Source organism: Cupressus sempervirens, chromosome 7 (assembly GCF_028749045.1).
Source record: "Cupressus sempervirens isolate cs-2001-9-10 chromosome 7, ASM2874904v1, whole genome shotgun sequence".
Lineage (NCBI taxonomy): Eukaryota > Viridiplantae > Streptophyta > Pinopsida > Cupressales > Cupressaceae > Cupressus > Cupressus sempervirens.
Window position 1 is genome coordinate 806,538,936 of NC_143124.1, and position 23,150 is coordinate 806,562,085.

The window sequence follows — 23,150 nt, forward strand, 5'->3', positions numbered from 1 at the left end:
TAGCCAATCATGGCATTCAACAATGAAACCCAGATCTAGAAAAACAACTCACGGCGAACAGCCCAGCAGGGAAATGAGCCATGAAATGGAGTGACCAAGAAGGAGCCAAGAAATATGCACAAACGTCTAGCTACGAGTCACGGAAATGAAGCAAAGTCATGGCTATGAACAACAACATAAACAAAGTCAAGTAGAGCCACGACATAGAGAAGAACTAGTGAAAACCTCCAAAAACCTAGAAGCCGTAGCTAAATAATGGGGTCAAAAATGTAGAGAAGAGAAGGGATCCGTCTTACCCAATCTAGAATGGTGGCTACAACAGCAAAGACAAGGAGCAAGATATGAACCAACAGTCACGGCAAACAACCCTACAAAGAATGAGTCACAGCATCATGAATGACTATAAAAAATTGCAGAGAAAATCCAGTTTTTCCTCCATTTTTGGCTAGGGTTTTAATCGTATATTTTCCTCTATTCTTCCAAATGAGCATTCGAATGCCAAAATAGACTTTTGCTTTTACCTTTTAAAATTCCTTTATTATGTTTTATAAAATTTCGGGTCTGCACTTGTTTATCAAAGCAAAGGAATGTTTTAATTTATTAAAATAATAATATGGGGTTTAATGTGTGAAATCCATATGATTATTTTTATTATTGCATTCTTGTTTAAAATGTAAATATTATTATTAATTAATTAATTTATTTTTTAGTCGATGAACGGTCGAAGCCTTCGATTAATATAATAAAATATTTTACAGAAGCTTGCCTCCTTTCAAACAGGCATTGGTAGGAAAGAACGAAGAAGAAAACCTCCAGTCTCGCCTGGGACATAAGTCCTATATTATTACAAATATAAAAGGGGCATACCCCAGTGATGATACTTAAAATTGGAGTGTTTTACAAAATAGAGGGATTAATCCCATTTAACATCTACATCACATCTAAGAGTTGTGCATACAAAACTAGGCAAATTACAATAGTTCATATCCTTGATGTGAAAGAAAATACACCATCGAGCCATCCTCGCTTCATGTTGGGCTAGTCAGAAACATGTTAGCAAACAACGAAAACACAAAAGAAGAGCAGATATCCGAATAACCAGTACGCTATTTCATATCGTAAATATGAGAATATAAAAACCTATAAATAAGATACTTGACTTGAAAGCACTTCCCAAATGAGCTCAAAAATCAGAATTCAACATATAAGGTAGAATAAACATAGTCTTATCCATTAAAAATCTGAAGAAAAGCAAGAATTGAAAAAGGTGAAAACTAAAAACAGAGCTGCATAAAAGATAAAACTGAAATAAGTCAGAACTACTTAATACAGCCACCCGAAACCATTTAATAAAGGATCAGAGACCAAATTCCCCCACCTACCATTATCCATAATAAATCTAACTCAGTTAAACATTCCTATTTCAGCAAGCTAATACCATCCTCCAACTATTGATTAATCAGAGTGGATTCCAAACGTTCTCTCGGCCCAACACCAAACAGCTTGATATTGTTTAATGAAACCGCTGCAACACAAGTGAAAGGAATATAATCACACCAAAAGAAACCATGCAATAAGTTGAAAAGTTGAGAGAAGCTTTCTCTCTCCTGCCCATCTATACTTCTAGCTGTATTAGTAACTACTATCTAAACAACAAACCCTCATGCCATATTGTTACATAGCCCGAAACTAGGAAAAGAATAAAACCATCTAGGAGTAAATAAAATAAGGAATCCTCAAACAAACAAGGAGGGGGGATATTCCCCTACCCAATCATACAATAATCATAACCCCTATCTCCAATTGTAGATAAAAGGATACATACCAATCCGCCATCCAAATACATGAAACAAATTAATAGGGGAAGGGGATAGACTCCAAGAGGGACCATTACAAGGAAACTCATGCTCAAATTAGAAGTCTTGTATAAGCATTCTACTTATAGACTAGAATATTATTAGGTCTATGACCCTTAATTAGATGAATATTAATACCATTTGCCCCATAGTTTGCTAGTTGATCAGCTATTGAGTTTCCTTCGTGATAAATATTTCTAATTCGGTAATCCTCAAAGTGATCAATAAGATTAAGGATAGATTCTAGTCTTGAGTTAATGACCCAATTAGGAGTTGATCGCTTCCTAATTGCGTTCAGAATAATTTGAGCGTCTCCTTCGATAACCATTTTGGTAATTCCAACCTCCAAACACAAATTCAAACCTGCTTCCAATCCCTCTAGTTCAGCCAAGTTATTAGAGGTGGGCCTAATGGCCATTGCTTTTTTTGCTAACCAATGCCCAGAATCGTTGTTAATAATGCAACCGATTCTTGCAATCCCAGGGTTATTGCGAGCAGTGCCGTCAAAATTGAGCTTCACCCATCCTGTCAGGGGAGGGGACCATCTACAGTTAGCCCTATCTTCTTTGCTTTTTTTATTATAGACGAGGGGGGGATTAATTAGGTTAGCCCAATTCTTTTTCATAAGCCCATCCTAGGATGAAAAGGAGCCTTCTTCTTTCATACATTTCCTGAGATGCGAGTTAGTGACTTCTACGATACTTTCCTCAATTTTTAAGATCAACACATCTGTTTTCAATTCAGAATTCTGAAAAATATGCCTATTCCTCTCCTTCCAAATTTCCCAAGAAACAATTGACGGACATATATTCCAAATCTTACTGTAGACACCTTTAACCAAGCTAGTTGGCCAACTAATAAGAAGGTCCCTATAAGATTTTGGGAACGGCGCAAACCAACCTAACTTAGATCTCAGCCATTCCCAACAATAAAGTGAGTAGGGACATCCAAAAAGTAAATGATCAAACTCCTCCAGATGTTGTTTCCAAAGAACACATCTTGATGGACCATATATCCCAAATTTACTTAACCTTTCTGCAGTTAAGATCCTGTTTTGAAAGGCTAGCCATAGGAAGAATCCAGCCTTAGGGAGACAAGCCCCATCCCAGCATAGTTTTAGTGGGATATCTAAATTTTCCCAACTTTGAGAGAAGAGAATCGTATTATAACCATCCTTAACTTTGTAATTCCCATCATTGGCTGCTGCCCATATAAGCTTATCCGTTCTTTCGGACTGCTTGACAGCCCTATCTGAGATAATCTTGATGTATTCTTCTACTTCTACCTGATCCAGACCCAAGCTTTCCACTGATTTCGAAACCCATCTAGTCACACCATTAATCAATATCTTTGTTTTATATTTATCGACTTCCATGCCCCATTGAGAAATTAAAACTTCCTTTAAGTGTTTTGGACAGGCTTTGGAAACAATAGGAGGATGTCCATCCCACGAATCCTCCCAAAATAGGGCTTTATCACCTATGCCAACCTCCCAAGTGAGGAACTTACCAATAAGGTCACGGCAATTCAGCATAAAGTTCCAGCTTTTAGATCCCTTGGGGGGATTCTGAAGATAGACACGGGGTCTTCCGCATTTAGATATTTGTTGTATAATATCTTAGCCCATTTCGGATCCCTTTCAATGAATAATCGCCAAATGAGTTTCGCACCCAAAGCTTTGTTCTGCCATTCTAGGTTTTTAATGCCTAGTCCGCCCAATGCTTTAGGTTTACAAATATTATCCCATTTGATTAGTGCCAGTTTTTTATCTTCATCACAATCCTTCCAAAGAAAATTCTTGAGTTTAGATTCCAGTTTAATGCGATGACTCTTTGAAAGAGGGAGGCAGGATAGGGGATAAATCGGAATGGCGGAGAGCACTGAACTAAGTTTGGTGACCTTACCTACTTTAGAAAGCCATTTTACCTACTTTAGAAAGCCATTTGTCCTTCCAACCCTCGATCCTGACATCCAATTTCTCAATAGTGTTATGCTAGACTTTGCAAGATTTAGAGCCTTTTTCAAGCGCAATTCCCAAATATTTACATGGGAATTGCCCTTTCCTATAGCCCATCAGCTCACAAATCCGATCTTCCAAATCTACTTTAGTATTTAGAAAGAAAATCTCAGACTTATGCTCATTTACTTTTTGAACTGAAGCCATCATATATGATTTTATAATGGATTTAAACTCGGAAGCTTCAGAAATAGTACTCTTTCCAAGGAGGATAGTATCATCAGCATATTGTTGATAAGTGATATTTGGTATGTTACTTGTGATAGTAATACCTGAAAGTCGCCGGTTCTGATGAGCCGTCGTTAAGGCTCTCCCAAAAGCTTCAGCCATAATGATAAAGAGGGAAGGTGATAATGGATCACCTTGCCGAATACCCCTAGAGATTTCAAAGAAACCTTCAGGCGTACCATTAATAAGGATGGATATTTTGGGTGTAGAGATGAATTTAAATATGAGATTAATCCATTGGTGTGAAAATCCAAAGGCTTCGAGCACCTTGCATAGAAATCGCCAATCGACCATATCATACGCTTTTTGTATATCAAGTTTCATAAACATACATGGTTCCTTACTTTTGCCAGCTGAATGAATAGCTTCTTGAATAGTAATTATACCATCAAGAATGGATCTTCCAGGAACAAAACCTGTTTGTTCCTCAGAGATTAATTTAGGTAGGAAACTTTTAAGTCTATTTGCCATGATCTTGGAAAAGATCTTATAAATCATATTGCAGAGAGCAATAGGCCTATAGTCTCCCGCTGTCTTAGGATCGTTATTTTTAGGAATTAGGGTGAAAAGGAGAAATTAATTTATGAAAGAAGAGCACCTCCATTTCTTGAGGCTTCAATGGCTTTCTAGAAATCGACGCCGATAATGTCACAACACCTTTGGAAGAAGAAAGCTTGGAAGCCATCCGGACCAGGAGATTTATCGGGGTTCATATTAAAAACTATATATTTTACCTGATCCAAGGTAATAGGTTTATTTAAGAACTTATTGTCTTCCTTAGTGATAAGTCTAGGAATATAATTTAGCATCTTATCTTGTGCCACTTTATTGGATCTTTCGTAGTTAAGTATATTTTTAAAATGGGTTACAAAAGTATCAACAATTTCGCTTGGCTTTTCAACTAGGATACCTTGATGATTTTTAATACAAGTAATTTTATTCTTAGATCTGTTGTATATAGTTGAGTTATTAAAAAAATTTGTATAACGGTCTCCTTCTAACCATTTTTCCCTAGATTTCTGTCGCCAGAAAGTTTATGCTTTTGATAGAATTAATTCCTGTTTAGCCAATAACTCTTTTTCTAGCTGATAACTTCCATTGCTCATACCGTTCTTTATAATATCCAGGTGTAGGTTTTTAAGCTTGTTTTCTATTTCTAGCTTTTCTTTGAATATATTGTTAAAATGACATTTATTCCATTTAAGGATGCGCTCTTTAAGTAACTTTAGTTTATAGACAAATGAAAACATCTTCGAACCTTCTAATATCTCTTGATCCCACCAAATTTTAATATTGTTAATGAAATCTGGATCTAGGAACCACATTTTTTCGCATTTAAATGGGTTTCGCGAGGGTTTGTGAGGTTTTGAAAGTTCTAGACGAATTGGATAATGGTCTGACCCAGCAATGGGTAGAATAGCTGATTGAAAGTTAATATTATTATCAGCTAGTTCGCCTATGATAAAGAACCTATCTAATTTCTCCGCAATATATGCGAAGTCTTTCCTTCTATTATTCCAGTTGAAGGTCCCATTGCTGGTAGGGACATCTATCATGTCATGTTCCCTAACCCATGCTCTAAAGTCTAAAGATGATTGCGAGAGATGGTATATACCACCTGTCTTTTCAATTAGGTCTAAAATAGTATTGAAATCTCCTCCTATTAGGAAGGCATAGTCTTTAAAGTTTAGAATGAACTTATTAATCTCATTCCAAACTCGTTTTTTGTCCCCGTAACTAATTGGACCATAAACATTGATAAGGATAAATTGCAAATCAGACTTAAGACTCTTAATGCTAGCACTAATCCAATGAGGACACTGATAAAGACAGCTAAGAGATACCTTCTTGGGGTTCCATAAAACTCCTAAACCACCAGAAGCTCCTACAGATTCTTGGAATAATGAGCTCCATAAGCTTAACATTTTATCTAATTTAATAACTTCATCATTATTAAGTTTAGTTTCTTGAATTATAACAATATCTGAATCAAAGGATTTAAGGTTTTGTTTTACTAACCTTTTCTTGCTAGGGGCATTTAGTCCCCTAGCGTTCCATGTTGTTATCTTCATGTATCTTTGGGAAGGACCTTCCCCTTCCCTGCATTAAAAAGCTGATCAATTTTTTGCTGCTCTCTATTGAGCCCTTTTGCTTCTCTCAGGTCTTTTAGTGATCTCCTACCCCTCTTGCCTTTGGACTTACTGAAGTTAGGAGAGCTCAAACTATCCTGATTCTGCTGGATCCCTAGAATTTCTATCGCTTTTTTGGGTCTAAAATCATTGCTATTCTTATGATTACTCTTCCCTTCTGTATTTTCAGCTTCTAACTCATTAATGATCTTATCAATGATTTCTACTTGAGAATCTTCTTTCACACCATTTCCCATAGTATTGTCACCTCTGTGTCCCAAATCTTCAACCTTCCTGTAAATGCTCTGTTCTAATCTTCTAGCTTTATCCTCTGCCTCTATGCTTATCAAGTCTCTTCTAAGGTCGTCACAAGTACAATTGTTGCCCCCTAGTTTGATGATTTTCTGGATAAGTTCAGTTTTTTGCTCCTATGAACTGTTATTGATTTCTTCAAAGCTAAAAACCTGAACTAATTCATCTACTAACTGCTCCAAATTCTCATCTCTTGAGTTCAATTCATATACATCTACCTCTGTATTGCCTTCTGTGTTTAAGAAATCTTGAAACATTTTTGCTAGAGATCCCTCACCTTTATAATCCTTCTCTTTGCAAGCCATCTCTGTTGGAGTGAACGGAGAGCTTCTGGACTCTGAAGGAGTCTGCCAGAATTTAGAGGCTTTGTATTGGCATCCTTTAATAGGTGTGACAATAGATGGTTCCACCATCTGACATTTCACCTCTGAAGATATTTCCTTTGTAGGTACATTGAGCTCTTTTGGGTTTGGATCTGCTTCAAATAACATGTGATTTTCCATATCTTCAATGTTGGTATCTTTAGACATCCTTACATTTCCTAGTGGCTGGTCACCATGCATCAAACTGATTGAATCCGCAGCTTCTATGATTTCCAGTGGCCTAGGCTTGATTGGTGTTAAAGCCGGCTCAATTGCCATTTGCTGTTTACTTCTGTTCGGAATTGAAGAGCCTTGATCCTTTGCTGATCTGTCTGGAAGTTTCTTTACCTGTGTATGTTTCTGCTTCTCATTAGTTGAGCAATCCTTGTCTAATGGAGAATTCGCCTTAGAGTTCTTGACAATAACCAATTTGAGTCTTATTTGGGACTTTGGTTTGCCTTTAGTGGAGGCCTTACCAACTTTATGAGAGTCTGTATTTCCCTTAAAATGCTTATAATCCATGTTAGAAGGATCCAATTTACACATTTCTGCCCTTAATTTCCTTCTCTGTTCTCTGAACTTTGGGAATAACTTCTGAAAATCTGAAGTGCTTGGAAGAATGTCAGTGTATGTCTTCCTGCCCTTTTCTATTTTAATAATTTCTGAGATTGCTCCTTTGTAGGGGTGCAGATAGCAATCATATGATGCTTTCCTTGTATCAACTTTCATTAATCCTTGTAATGACTGATTGATTTTTGTTTTAAAGAGCATTCTAACATCATTATCATACAGATAAGAAGAATCTACAGCTAAGAGATCTCCTAGTCCAAACCCTAGGGATTTAAGAATCTCTAAGGGCTCGTTTGGTTGTGGGAATATAAAAATGGGAATAGGAATACCTATTCTGGACTACTTATTCTCGAATAGAGAATGGGGTTACGTATTCCTGTTCTTGTTTGGTTCATCCAGAATCTGATGCGGAATACACGGACTCAAAAATTTATGTTTTCTAAAATAAAAAAAATTGGAATAGGAATACGTATTCCTATTCCATCTATTTTGGTGGATTACCAAATCCTCATTTTTGGGCCAAAATTGGAATACGTATTCCAATTTTTTTCCTATTCCTATTTCGATTTGGTGCATCCAAACAGAGAAATAAAATTTCCCGGAATACACATATGCCTATTCCACTTGTATTCCCGTTGCCAAACGGACCCTAAATGATTTAACTCCGGTGGCATGGACATAATATGAAACCAGACCGGACATATGATATCTAAACTCTCTAAATTGAAATTAGGATACCAAGCAATGAATTTCACAGCATACCCATTAAAAAAACATTCAGAGACATTCATGAATTGATTTCTAATGCCTTCATTACTGCATTGTAGATAAAGAACATTGTTTGAGAAGTAAGAAATACTTACTTGTGATCCGCAGTTATCTTCTAAACAATCAGATAGAGAAGGTAAATCTTTTTTCGATCCACACCAGATAGCATAAATGCCACATGATTTGCATTCATCCCAGGCATCTTCTATACTTTTCCCATGGATGGTTATGGACCGAACTGCCTTATATGAAGAATCTGAGCCCTTGGGGTTTGGGGATGCCCTAGGAATTGTAGATTTCGGGCGGCGATGTGGGGGGATGTACAAACCAGGGAGATTGGGGCAGTCAATGGATGAATGGTCGGTTCTGCGAGGAGTGAGATGTGCTGATGGATTTGCCCTACCAAGGTTTGAGCATGGCGAAACTGGCGGTTCATGAAAGGATTTAGCATATTTGGTTAAATGAAAAATTCTAAATTGTTCCTCAAGGCTATCTAATGTGAAATACGCCCGAGAATAATGATGAATAGACCGATCAGGGCTACGGCTTGCAGAAGTTCCTTGGACTGCTCTGGACGACCTTGATTTTTGTCTAAGATCATTCCACTGATTTGCTTCCAATACCTTTAGTGCCTCAAATTTGTTTGAGGTTTTGACCTCAAAATTCAGTCTAAGATTCTTTTGAGCCTTCTAAGAATCAACCTTATTCTTCTTTTTTCGCTTATGAGCAGGATATTGCCATGAATGATGATTGTTCCTCTGCTCTGTAAAATTCGCATTTTCGCTGTGGATCGCCATTTATTGGATTTATTACAAAGACTGTTCCCCTTTCGCGATGCAACAATGATGCATTCTTGTGCGAAAACAATCTTAGATCATTCAAAATAAAATTTGCAGATGTCATTTGCATTCGCGCCAAAATGCAAATATTATTGTTTTCTAGTTGATGAATTATAAATCAACTAGTTACAAATGATATTTTTTTTATGCAATAAATAATGGTAAAGGCAATGCTATTTTTAGACTAAGTGTTGAAGAGAGAGATTTGCATTTTTAAATGCCTAAATATCGAAGGGTTTCTATTTTTAGACTCGCAGATTAGACTCATGACTTTGGTGTCAATTATGGAGCGGTTTTTGGCATTTATAGTCTTCTTGGACTTGTATACATGTGTGTTTGGTCAAGGCACAGTTTGGAGTTCATGTGACATGTTTTTTGAGTTGTTAGGCTATTTTTGTAAACAACTTTCTCTAGATTTCGACCCTCACTTCCTAATTTAGTGGGAAGATGGTGTTGTTTCGTTATTGTTATATGCTCCTCTTGTTTATAGAGAAGGGGTTCATATTTTGAGAGGAGAGAAATGTGCAAGTGATATTCGTCCTTGGCATCTTTTTCTCTAGTTTTCTGAGCTATTATGCAGAGATATTGTTATTTGGGCCTTTGATCGTAATATAGTTTTCAGTGGATTCAACTTTTGGAGTAAAGGATTTGGTTGTATGCTTTGTGATGATTGATGTTATCCTATTGTGTTTTATTGATAAACCTTTTGGGTAATGTGTTGATGTGTTGTTTTGCATCTTCCATGTTTGATATCTGTTATTCATAGGCTTTGAGTTGTGTTTCCTTGGTGATATATTCAATTGTGATTGATTTCCTTTTGTATGTTCATATTTTAACCTTCTCTTAAAATATTTGTGGATTAATAGTTCTTTCAAGTTATGTTTTCGTGATTATCTGTTGAAAATGTTCATTGTGTTACAAGTATAACAGTAATTTGCATTATTATTTTTGGTGTATCACCTTAGTTTTCATGATTTAGGTATTCCATTTTCAAGTTTACATCTTTACCCTTTCCCATACAAATTTCATGTCTTTGTTAGCATAGGTGAGATATTAGATATATTAGATAGTAACCAACTTAGAATCCAGAGGTTCAATCAGGTCATAGGTTACCCACAACCTCTGGTTGATCTAATGTTTCTCCAAAATTATTGAGGGTTTTCGGACTTAGAGCAATTAGGGTGCAGATTTTGGAGATGACAATATTTACTTCTAGTTTTATAGAAACTATATATTATGATGCATTTACTTCTAGTTTAATGGAAACCAATCGTAATGACGTGTTAACTTTTGGTTTTATAGAAACTATTTACTATTTTGCTTCTCACCCTCAACATTCTACATGAGAATGTGATTTTGTACACACTTTGCATTTATATATATCTAAACTTTGCTTGTTTCTTTTGTGGTCTCATTAATTAACTCATTGGATCGCATCTTCTCATTGAGTTTTGCAAAAAAATTATTTTTATGTAAACTTAAGCTGTTTTTTAGGTTCTAGAGTTTCTTAAAAAATTGGTTGAATCTTTCTCAAATTTTTTTGGGGCTTGGTGAGTTTTTGCCAAGTGAGAGTTTCCCATCTATGATTTAAGCCATGGTTTTATAACTTAGACCTAACAATTACTCAATATGCCCAAAATTTTGGCAAACTCAGGGCTCGTCAAAATACTTGCAATTTTTTTTTTCCTTCTTTTGATTGGTAAAAGGCCAAAGCCCTATAAATTATATTAAAATAAAATTTACAAAATCTCTTACAACTTTCCATCCATCTTTCACTTTGATTTCCTTGGTTTTTGTATTCGAAAAACTCTATCTTTGTATATGCATAGTTATTCATAAGGAGTTCTTTTGTTGCTTTGCTTTTATTCAAATTCGAAGGTGTACTATGCCTTATTCTTTATTAACATTACTTAGCATGTCCACCTTCTCCTTGAGTGGTGAATATTTTGCAGAAATAACAACTTCTCTTGGCCAAGATCATTGTTAGCATGAAGTAACAAAATATAGAAAAAATTAATAATGATGACATAAAGTCTAGTTATGAACCATATTATGTGTACCATAAAGTATAAAAAATTGGAACTAAATCGGATATGGTAAAAACTTAATGCTAATTATATTATTAAGTTTGACCTAATAAAAGTACTTTAGAGGTTGAAGGTGAGGGTATCTTCCCTGTTAGCTCCTAGATTGGCTAGTTCATCCAATATTTTATCACCTTCTCGGTATTTTTGTTGTATCCGAATTTCATTGAAATTATCTAATAGGGATAAAACTTCTTCTAGTTTTGAGTTGAGTTTCGAGTTGGGTGTATATCTACTCTTTATAGCGTTTAGAATAATTTGTGAATCCTCCTCTATGATAAGTTTTTTGAACTCGGAGTTTAGACTAAGTCTTAGTCCTTTTAAGAGGGCCTCCATTTTTGCCATGTTGTTTGTATAATACCCTAAATATTTTGCCCTTTTAATCTGCCAAGTATCTGTGGAGTGGATGATGCATCCTATATGTGCCCTTCCAAGATTTCCTCTTGATGCTCTGTCAAAGTTCAATTTTGCCCATTCTGCAGGTGGAGGATGCCATCTATAATTTGCTCTAGCTAGCTTGCTTGGTTTGGGTCATAGCTTTGGGGGATTGATAAGTTTACACCAATTTTTTCGCATGTCGCATCCTAGTCTGAGAAGGCCCCTTCTTCTTTGTTTGAATTTCTTAGGTCATTGTTCATAACTTTCGTTATGCTTGCTTTTATTTTGTTGAGAAGGGAAGGTATTGTTAATTCTTGGTTTGAAAAGATTCTCCTATTCCTCTCTTTTCAAATTTCCTAGAGTAATATGGATGGTGAAATTTTCCATAGATTGTTAGATATCTTAGAGTATCCATTTTTGGGCCACCTCTTTAAGTGATCCTATAGTGTTTTTGCAGAAGTAAAGAGCCAGTTGAGTTTCTAACAAAGCCAATGCTGAGTTTCTGACAAAGCCAATGCCGAGTTTCTGACAAAGCCAATGCCAGCATGATTTTGCGAAGGAACATTGATATAGTAGGTGTTGAATGGTCTCTGAGTCATTTTTAGAAAGGGGGCATCTTGATGGGCCTTCAAACACGTTTAAAACTCATTTTTTTTAAAAGTATGCCTAAAAACACATTTTTGATATCCATCATGTTTAAATAAAAAAATAGGGTTTAATTCATGTCATAGGCCTCAGTTGGGTTGAGAGGTAGATTCCCTTGGTTGAGGTATAACACCCATTATGGAGGCCTAGGTGCAATGCCCCTGTGAAATTTTTGAACCAGAAAAACATATGACCAAACTGAAACTTCAAAAATTACATGAACAAATTGTACAATTATATATTCTGGGAAAACCCTCCACTTGAGAGTGAAAAACCCAGCCACACCAAAAATGATGATTTACTGAAAACAAGAGAATCAATACAAAGCTTCCCAGGCTTATCTGGAAGAATGACTTCTTCAACAAAGTGTTATCCCATAACAAATGCTAATAGTGTATCTTTATAGGTTTAGATGTCTGACACATACACATCTCTTTTGAATCACAGTCGACATGAATAAAATTATTCACATGATAATAACACACCAGATGTTATATCACTGAACAATGTTACTCGAACTGTCTCAGGGCTGCTAGTCAAATGATCTCATCAAACTCTTGACACTGTAATCTTCAAAAGTATGTACTGATCAACGACAATATAAAAGCAACCTTATGTATCATACAGATATGAGATTATAGACACAATATGATCGTGCACAGAGTGCCCGAAGCAGATGTAACATAACAGATGACGAAGCATGAAGCAGATAAGATAATATCTCAGTCTGCCGTGATAATGGCGCACGCGCACCTTCTTGAATAATTAATCACACTTCAATCTCTGCCTATACATGATACTGCCCAGAACAAATTGCCATGGAGACACATATCAATCACATGTCACAACAATTACCAAATTGCCTCAGCTATATATGCTGGCAGCTCTACAGATTATCTCAGATGATATCTATCTAAATACATCAGAATTTATGCACCGATATCACAACCGGACAATACACTCTATAATCATTGGCCCTCAAAAAACACATGCTCTTTACACCTGATAGCACTAGCTTGTCAATCTCCATAATTGTGGACAGTGGCAGTTACACGACAGTTCACTTTCAAAAAACATCTAATGTGTGGATGTTTCTAATGAAATAACTATAATAGATATGGTGGCATATGTGCTAGAGGGACACGGTGGCATGAGTCCTTCAAAACCAAAACACAAGGTGAAATGCAGATTGACAGTAGATACAAATAATCTGCTTCCACAAACACAATAATCAGAGCATAACAAGAATCCATGCAATCAACACCATTGAAGATACTGTGGGATGAAGCAAAATGACCAACACAGGTACAAATGATATATCCTGAAGTTACTAAAACATTAACAGCCCCCAAGGAGCTGTTACAAGATTCAAGAAGAGTTGGCAGATTAACGGATTTTCGGATGATTGATTGATTAACAGAGGAACAAATGTGTTTCTTATAAAGAATTACAATGACGTTGTTTCTAAAAGAAACAACGTAGATTGAAGACGGAATTAGAAACAAAACTAGAGACAGGATAGGAAACATTCCTATCTGGACTGAAGACAAAAGAGACAGGATAGGAAACATTCCTATCTAGACTGAAAGACGGACTATAGACAAGTAGTTGACTATTATAGAAAGTATAAGATATTATCTTAATACCCTCACTTAATGGTCAACGTACGAATGTCGGAACATTCTGTGATAATTAAGACCCTCCCTGGATCTACAGAATGCTGAAACCAAAAAGCTTTGCCAGAAGAGTGCTATGACTCAAAATAAGTTGCATTTACAAAACTTCGTTTTTGTGGAAAAAACGGTAAAACCTAGAATGCGTATTATAGACAACTTGAAATGATTTTTGAGGAGAAAATCAACAAACCCAGAATCTCACACAACCTTGCGTATTACAGACAACTTGAAATGATTTTTTGAGGAGAAAATCAACAAACCCAGAATCTCACGCAACCTTGCGTATTACAGACAACTTGAAATGATTTTTGAGGAGAAAATCAACAAACCCAAAATCTCACACAACCTTGCGTATTACAGACAACTTGAAATGATTTTTGAGGAGAAAATCAACAAACCCAGAAAAAATAGAAACAAATTCAGAAGGCAAAAAATGCAGCTTCGCCTTGATCAGGACCCGAAGAAGTTGGACGCTGCGTAACACCCAGAACAAGTTGAGCGGTGTTGCAATATTCGAAGATTGCGATGATGTGCTGCTTCCAAGTTCCATAATTGTGACCATTGAATTTGGAATTATGTTCGAGCAGAATATTTGTCAGAGATGCCATGGCACGTTTTTCAATGAAAAATTGTGAAAATTTGTGAAGGCACGTTTTTCGAGGCAAAAATACAAAAGACCCAGAAGAATCAGAGAATGACCCAGAAGAGAGCTCGAAAAACCCAGAAGGAATCTTCTGTCGTTTTTTGGATCCGCTGGTCCAAAAATTGAGGCACAAAAATCGAGGCACTCAAAAAAATGGACAACCCAGTTGAGCTCTCGAAAAACCCACCAAGAATCTGCAAACAAAATATTTTTTCGACCCCAAAAATTAGGGTTTCGAAAAAAAATGGCCCTAGTTGAAAAAAGCTTGAAAAAACTTTAGATTTCTTGATAAAAAATGGCAGATTGTTCTTTAAGGATCGATGTGCATGGATGAATGGGGCTAGAGTGTGCTGAACAAACACAGGCAGACCCGAGTTCGGGAATTTCTCTAGGCCGAAAACCCTAAGCGGGTTTTAGAGAAATTCAACAGAAATAATTTTGAAAAAATTTAAACAAATAATTTCATGAAGAAATTATAATTTTTTTCGAAAAAATTTAAGTAATAGCTCTGATACCATGTTACAAGATTCAAGAAGAGTTGGCAGATTAACGGATTTTCGAATGATTGATTGATTAACAGAGGAACAAATGTGTTCCTTATCAAGAATTACAAGGACGTTGTTTCTAAAAGAAACAACGTAGACTGAAGACGGAATTAGAAACAAAACTAGAGACAGGATAGGAAACATTCCTATCTGGACTGAAGACAAAAGAGACGGGATAGGAAACATTCCTATCTAGATTGAAAGACGGACTATAGACAAGTAGTTGACTATTATAGAAAGTATAAGATATTATCTTAATAGGAGCATGGGATGCAGTACCCCTTATGGGCATCTTGGGGCAATGTCCTAGGTGGTTTGAAGGGGTTCTGGTATATAAAAATATTAAAAATAAACATATAAAGTTTTCAACATTAGGTGAGAAGAACAAAATTGTCCTCATTTTTGCGGAATTTTCATGGAAAAACGTAAGTTACTATGAGTTTTTGTTGAGTTTATATTAAAAATATGCCAGTTTTTTAAACAATCACATGCAGTTTGCTCACTAGTTAGTTTTTAATCAATGATCTAAACAAACAAGTGTTGAAGGATAGAAAGCTAGAGTGGAGGACTGTGGTATGAAGGTTGATGAACAACCAGAATAAATGTCAAAGCTGTAAGATGCACCAAAGGGATATAGCTCTCTTGATCAAAGGTTGGTAAAGCCACAGTATTGGATATATTTAAAACAAAAGAGTTCAATTAGACGAGGAATATAACACAGTTGTATGGGTTATTTGCAACCAATTGATAGATCCATAGAATGTTGGGATAGGCCACCCTTAACTTAGAACCCAGTCTGCAAACATCCTCAAGAAGAGAAAGATAATCAACACAAGAATTGTATTGAAATGAGGTGAGTACAAATGTACAAAGAGCCTTGTTTATGAAGGCAAGGGTAGACCAGTAGAGTGGACAAGGCTGAGACAAGTGTCTCACCCTGTAGGAGTAGAGTTCTAATGGGACTCAACAACAACAATCTCAAGGAAGTAGAGTTCAAGTAGGACTCTACATTATCCATCTACCTCATAAATGTATAGACCTAACTATACTCAAGTGAACTGGTAAAACACTATTTACTCCAACATAGAACATCTAAAGCAAGTGGAAGAGGATATGAGATGAACCCAAGAGAATATCAATGTCCTTGTAGCAAAATTGATGAGGGTGGTTCCTCTTGATCATCATTGTTTGTGGGTTGTGGGTAAGCAATTCAGGAAAGGGAGGAGGATTGCCATGTTCGTTCCCAAAATTGGTTGATCCTTCTTATTCATTTGTCTTATAAAGGCTTTTATTAAGACCACTTTATATATTAATTAATAACCATTTAATATAAATTACCAAAAATATGGATAAAAAAATATAAATTACCAATAATAAAATAAAAGATAAATATCAAAATTTGAAACTTGGCTGTGTAGTTGTGGCCGACGAGTATTTCACGCGGCGATGCTTCTTGTTCAATCTAAAGATTTAAGTTTTTAATGTGTTCTCTAGTTCAGATGATCCTTTCTCTCCATGGATTTGAATCCACAACCAACTATTTTGAGTAGTGTTATAGTAGTTATTACATGTATCAATGCATACAAGTGATACTGTAGTGTGCAATTAATTTGAGACATAGAAACTTAACTAAGACTTTGTTGGTAAACAGATTTGTTCTTTTCAATTTAACTCTCAAATGCCCAAATCTGAAAGAAGGACCCGATACCAACAGTTGGATAATCTATCATCAGGTTGATAGATTTCCTCTGAATTGAAAGGTAAAGCTCCCTTATCGAGTGATATTCAATGAATTTGTTTGTTCCTAAACTAATTGGGTACGTTCTTAACTTGAGAACAGAAGAGGGAAAACCAAGCTAGCCCCAAACTGAACTAAATCGGGAAGTGAATTGAACCCTAAACCTAGCCAACTCCAAGAACCCACACTTTATATGACTTCCCAGCATTGGTAATGCAGAAATGAATACTGTAAATGTAGATGCAATGAAACTGAAACGAAAAGAAAATTAAACATCCTAATCTTTGCAATAGAAATAGTTGAAAATACTCTGATCTACAAACAATTCTCCATTTGACTCAAGATGTGATTAAGTGTTCAAAACTGAATACAACCATGCTCCGATTGATTATAATAAAAAAAGTAATAACCAAATGCTCTGATTTAGAATAAAACTTCTTTTTATACTGAACACCACAAATAAGAATACTCAGACTTTATTTGCTCACAATCCCTTTGCCAAATCAATTACAAAAATCAGAATATAAAATCCCCTAAATACATGAAATGAAATGCATGAAAATAAACTACTGTCTCCCCTCTACTCTAGCAATACCTACTCTTGCAGAAAAGAAGAACCCTTGACGATAGGAAAAGATTTACAATAAATATCCCTCCATGACCTTTCAGTTTCATAACTGATCTTTGGGAATAAAAAATTTACTCCTTTTCTTTAATTCCCTTGTAACTGCTATTGCAAAGGAAAATCCAATGTACGGTAAAGCCGAATATCCCCCTTCTTGCTACCCTCGGGCATCATGTGTATCTCCCCATCATGATTAAAAACATATGGATAAGAAAGATGCCATTCTTCATCTAAAGCTATGCCTAGATGCTGCCATGTTGCACCTTGATCAACACTTTTTGCCACACCAGTGCCCCCTTGCATTGTAATAGCATTCTTTGTCTCAAAGAACAGGTATATTCATCTCCCTGAATATAGAGAAAAGGATCTGCTACAAAATTGCTTGGATGAGTATCACCAGAGACAGATGCACATGTAAGTACAGGATTAGCAACAGGCCAGGCTGAAGCGCCATCATTATGCACTCCTTCATCCTCAATTGGTGCAATGCAAACGGATTGGTGCCGCGATAAACTCCAATAGACCAAGAACCTTCATCATCGTCTCCGCACCCTAGAGTGCTCATAGTGGGCTTCTCAAATGGCGACATGGTGAGCCAGGCGAAAAATATCCCAAGCACCACAAAAATAAGGAGTGATGCTATAAAAAGAACAAAAGATAGAGATAGCATGCATTTTCGAGCTGGTGAATCCAATCACCATTTGCAGCGGCATTTCAGACTTATGTCACAACATCCAGCAACCCTCAAACTACTTGACATCAAATTCATCAACCCTTTCCCCATATCCTGGCATAGTATTGAGGATGACATTATGCCTTCGAGTCCCTCCATTGAGCTAACCGCCCGCTGAGGACTATTGGCGTTTGGTCAGACATTTGATCATATTCCTCATGCTGCAATCTTCATAATCCATCTTCATTTCGCAGACAGAACTCAGCGAATGTTCTTCTATGGCTTTTATGCCTTTGCTAGCCGCGGGTATATCTCTTCTTTTATAAGGGAATCAATATTTTCTTGCCCTTTCATCTCTTCCTCGAATCCCTCGCTTGCATTCTTGATCATCAGGCTGTGATATAATTCTGGTATATTCCGTGCCCCTCTTCATGGCCTTGAGTAACTGAGGCACCTAATGCGTGATTCATTCACTATTTGGTATTATTTACTCTACTAATGGACTTTCGATGGCAACCCAATTGCTGTTGATGATTGAAGAGTTGTTTTGGCAACATGATGCAGGAGGAATGCGCGCCATGGGCAGTATGAACATGCACACCATGATGCAGTATGAATCTTCATGCCACGAGTCTCATCACGAATCTTCTCCAAGCTGATGTCGGTAGCATCCTTCACGAACTCTGACTTGACTATTGGATTTTTAAAAAGAACATTTTAAAAGTTGACATTTTGTCAAACAGTTTGTGGAGACCTCCCCTTTTACTTCTTCGGGCATTCTATTGCATGGTTTGCGGGTCTTGGGTCAAGATGATTCCCATTCTTCTTTCTTTCCCGGCAGCTTCACACACGCACCCCTGCACATATAATAGTGGTATCTCACATTACAGTGATCAGGCTATCTATATATATCCTCGGTTTGGAGCTTCGAAGGTAAAACCAGATGCAAATGGTCATATGATATGTTCATCATGTGTGGTGGACTTTAAGGGCCGACTTCATTCTACTCATATCTTCATCTCCGACCGTAACGATCACTGTTGTGATTATTCCCGTGATATTGATTCTGGATGGTGACTTAGCATCAACCAAACAACAGGTGAAAAATGATATCTGCAAGGGGATCTCAGTTGCTTTACCTTTACCCTGTACAGTAACGGATACGATGATTGGGTTGGAGATGGCATTCTGTCAAACCATTCGAGTCATTCTTTGTTGAATTTAATCTAATTTAGATCACCATGAAAGCTTTTTACTACACTTGTCAAATTTTAACTTGCTTATCATGCACTCCTCTAAAACCCAATATAGTCTGAGATCCTGTGAGATATTGAACTCCATTTGCTCGCGAACAATAGGCATGTTTTGAAAGGGTAATGGTAAGCACAAAATGCACATTTCTGCTGCTCCGCGTAAACCCGATACATGGAATCACAAGGATATTTACACAACTGTGTGATAGCACTGTAATGTTAAATGAACTAGGTGTCATACAGAGTTATAAGGTTCTCCTGAATACCTTCAAGTGATCACTGCCAACTATCATCACATATGCTCTTAATTCTGTTGGTTAGAGTCATTCATCTTATAGGAAGAAGTATCTTCATATTTCTTGATGGAACATAGAGGGCCGAATCAGGTAATCATTCCTTATTATGACATAAGCCTCATAATTCTATACATTAGATTACAAGGCTTTGGTAGGATTCCCGAATTCTGGTATTCATGGCTTGATAATTGGCAATCAAATCTAAACAATATTGTTGGGAATGTGTAATAATCAACCTCTTAGCTTTTCATGCTATCAACCTTGTATCATCAACATTCTAATGAAGTATGAATACTTCATATAATGAGGTTTTGGGCACCTTAGATCTGAAGTTAATCCTTCCTGCTTCTAAGAGACATCTGAAAGATGTGTATGCATTTATAACACCTTTGGGTATTCATTAATTTCCCTGTCGTACGGACAAACCCCAAGGTTTAAGATATACCAAAGGTGGCTAAAGAACTCTGAATTGAATCTTGTCTTTGAATCATTGCTTTTGTTGGGGCTGATTTGGAAGTTTAAGATTGGGGGACTGGAAGTATGCCTGCAGACCTCACAATGCTTTTATTCTTTGTTGTTTCATATTAATTTTTTTGCAGGTCTTTACTTGGATCCTTAAAAATTTATTAGCTAGAATTTAAAGAAAATTTTATCGTTTTGCATGAGTGAAGCTTGAGAATATTATGCTAATAGTAGAAAATTCATTTGCTGTCCTTTGCCAGGTATTTCATTGTCATTGGAACAGGTAAAATTTTGCATTCCTAATGAGCATTTTTTCATTTTTTCTCTGAAGCTTCTATTTACATTCATTGGTACACACTATACATTAGCTCATATTGACTATTTTTCTTAAATGAAGTGGGAAGTGCTGCGAAATCATATTGACGAGGTTGACAAGGCAATGGCATGAGAGCATCATGTGGGTTACAGGTTCAAAAGTACCACCTGGGCAACTTTTGTAAGATTTATACATGACTCGTAAAATTACTAGCCTTGTTTCAGTTCATTGATTGATGGGAACTGAATTCTATTTTGGATAAATGTTCTTGTATAGCAGAGCAATTCCAGAAATATATATAGCTTGTTTTTATTAATGAAAATTTGAGTTAGCTTATTTGTCATTGTTGTTGATTTGATTTTGTTCATTCATTTGCCATACATATATATTTATTAGCTTGTATGGCTTATTTTTTCTGGATTGACAGCTTTCTATTTTGATTGAACTGTACAAATTGAAGTTTGGAAAGCCCGATTCTATTAGGTCACCTTACAAATAGACCTTATAGGCGAGAAAATGATTATTTAACACTACAACTCTTTGGGTGTAGAAAATTGGGGACACTAGGAATCTTCTAGAGTTACTTCTTGGTCTTTTATTCTTAGAACTAGACTTAACAAAGGCTCAAATTATTAAGTGAAAGAATACCATTTGAGCATAATATGGTGTTTTAAAAAAATGTGAAAATTACAGACAACTCTTAGATTTCTAAAGTTATTTTCGAGGATAAAAAATTAATAGAAGTATGTATCTCATAGCCATGGGAATTATGTTAGTTCTTCCAAGTAGTCAACGACTTCCCTTGAGGAAGCTGTAAATAGCAACGAGCATGCGACTCCTACTAAGAGGAATGCTAATTGAAAGTTGGCCAGCTTTACTCTTGTGATTAGGATTGTGTCACATGTGACCAAAGTATATGAGGTTAAGGGAAGTGATAAGTTGGATAATGCCATGATGGATGGACACAATTCCTTGATGAAGATTATGGCTTCAAATTCTGTATTTTTCCCAAAAGCAGAGCACTATATAACACATGGATTTAGAAGACTAAAGTTATTTTAAATGTTTTTATTGACAGTATTAAGGCAAGATTGGTAGCTAAGGATTATTCTCAAAATGATGCTTTGGTCATCAGAAGTCTTTCACTGCTATCCCAAAGATAGAATTGGTACAAATTCTTCTTTCCTTCGGAGGTAGTTTTGGATGAGAGACGTGCTAGATGAATTTATTCTTTATGCAATGAAGATTTAGGCCTCTAGGGATTGAATATTATGCTAATTTTTAATTTGTGCACAAACATAGAATTTGAATTGTGAATTGAAGCGAATTCTGTCCACACTATATAAGATATGTTCTTACTATATTGTGGCTTTGATAATTGAACATCCAATCAGGCTATAAGTGAAAAATTGTACATGGTTATATATGTATGGTGCATTGTCTTGACAACTCGGTTATTTCTAGATGTGTTACTTTTTTATTCCCCAATCTTTAATATATAAGTACAAGTTGGATGGCTCTTGATATTAGAGTATCATCACAGGACAGTCTTGACATACAAATATTGAGTTTGAAGGGGGGTTTATTTTCAAGCCCAAGTATGCACTTAACATGGACAAGTTCTAGATTATTAACTAATACATGAAACGTTTTGAAAGCTTATAATGGTTTACTCGTATGTGAATTTTTTCTGTTGTAGTTGGTATATGTCAAACCCAAAGGAAACCGACTTAAATGGCTGGTCATGTTTATTTAGTTGATCTTGTTAGAAAAAAGGGTGTTGTAATGCCTTTTATGTAAAATCTATGCAATATCCACCAGTAAGTCTGAATATTGAGAGTTGGTGAATGTATTACAAGGTGGCATTTATTTGCAAGTTATTGATGGTATTGTTTGGGAAACATTAACCACGCTGTACATCAACTCTGCTGTGATGTTACAATAACATATAATGTAGCTGAGCATGCCTTGGTAAATCACATTCTGGTTTGTCAACATGATGCCCAAGAATTTCATGAAAGTATATTGCTCATCAATTTATGAGAACTAGTGATTGAGTTGTAAGCATCTCAAAGGGTATGAACAACGAGTTTTGTAGATTGAGAAACTTGATCGTCATTTTTAGTATATAATGTAGTTGAGCATGCCTTGGTAAATCACGTTCTGGTTTGTCAACATGATGCCCAAGACTTTCATGAAAGTTTATTGCTCATCAATTTATGAGAACTAGTGATTGAGTTGTAAGCATCTCAAAGGGTATGAATAACGAGTTTTGTAGATTGGGAAACTTGATTGTCGTTTTTAGTGATAAAATTGATGCTGAAATGAAATGAATGACTCATTTGAGGCTAAACAAGGAATCTGATTTTTTTGTCTAGGCACTCCAATTTAAGGTTGGATTATTTTATTGGGCTGTAGTATTTCAAAAGATTCTATACAGGTATTAATATAGTATTGTAAAGATCTTAACTCACCTTAACCTACCTTAGATGCAGGTATACAAATAAATGGTTCTTGGCTGCATAAATCAATCTTGCATTACATATGTTCTTTTAAATTTTTCTAGAGTATTTTATTAATTTCCTAACATGCTTGTGTATAATATGCTGGCTATGTGTACATTTTTATTTATTGCCCATCATGGGTTGTAATGTTAAAATCCTATGCGCTTTATTCTTGATGTAGGTTTATTGATCCGTAATTATATTTTTAACATATATGTCAGAAGATCAAAT

At 36.0% G+C, this 23,150-nt stretch overlaps 1 protein-coding gene across 2 annotated transcripts in view; it reads left to right on the plus strand.

Annotated features, from left to right (window-relative positions):
- LOC149549837 (RNA polymerase II transcriptional coactivator KIWI-like) overlaps window positions 1-20,751 on the plus strand; it is a 36,348-nt gene extending 15,597 nt beyond the window's left edge. The window contains exons 3-4 of one of the 2 annotated variants that reach the window (XM_089793065.1): window positions 20,360-20,382; window positions 20,497-20,751. In XM_089793065.1, coding sequence (XP_089649191.1) covers window positions 20,360-20,382; window positions 20,497-20,547 — 74 coding nt within the window. In that variant the 3' untranslated portion in view covers window positions 20,548-20,751. The remainder of the gene's footprint in view (window positions 1-20,359; window positions 20,383-20,496) is intronic. The other variant, XM_089793067.1, reaches the window with a different exon arrangement.
- The last annotated feature ends 2,399 nt before the right edge of the window (window positions 20,752-23,150 follow it).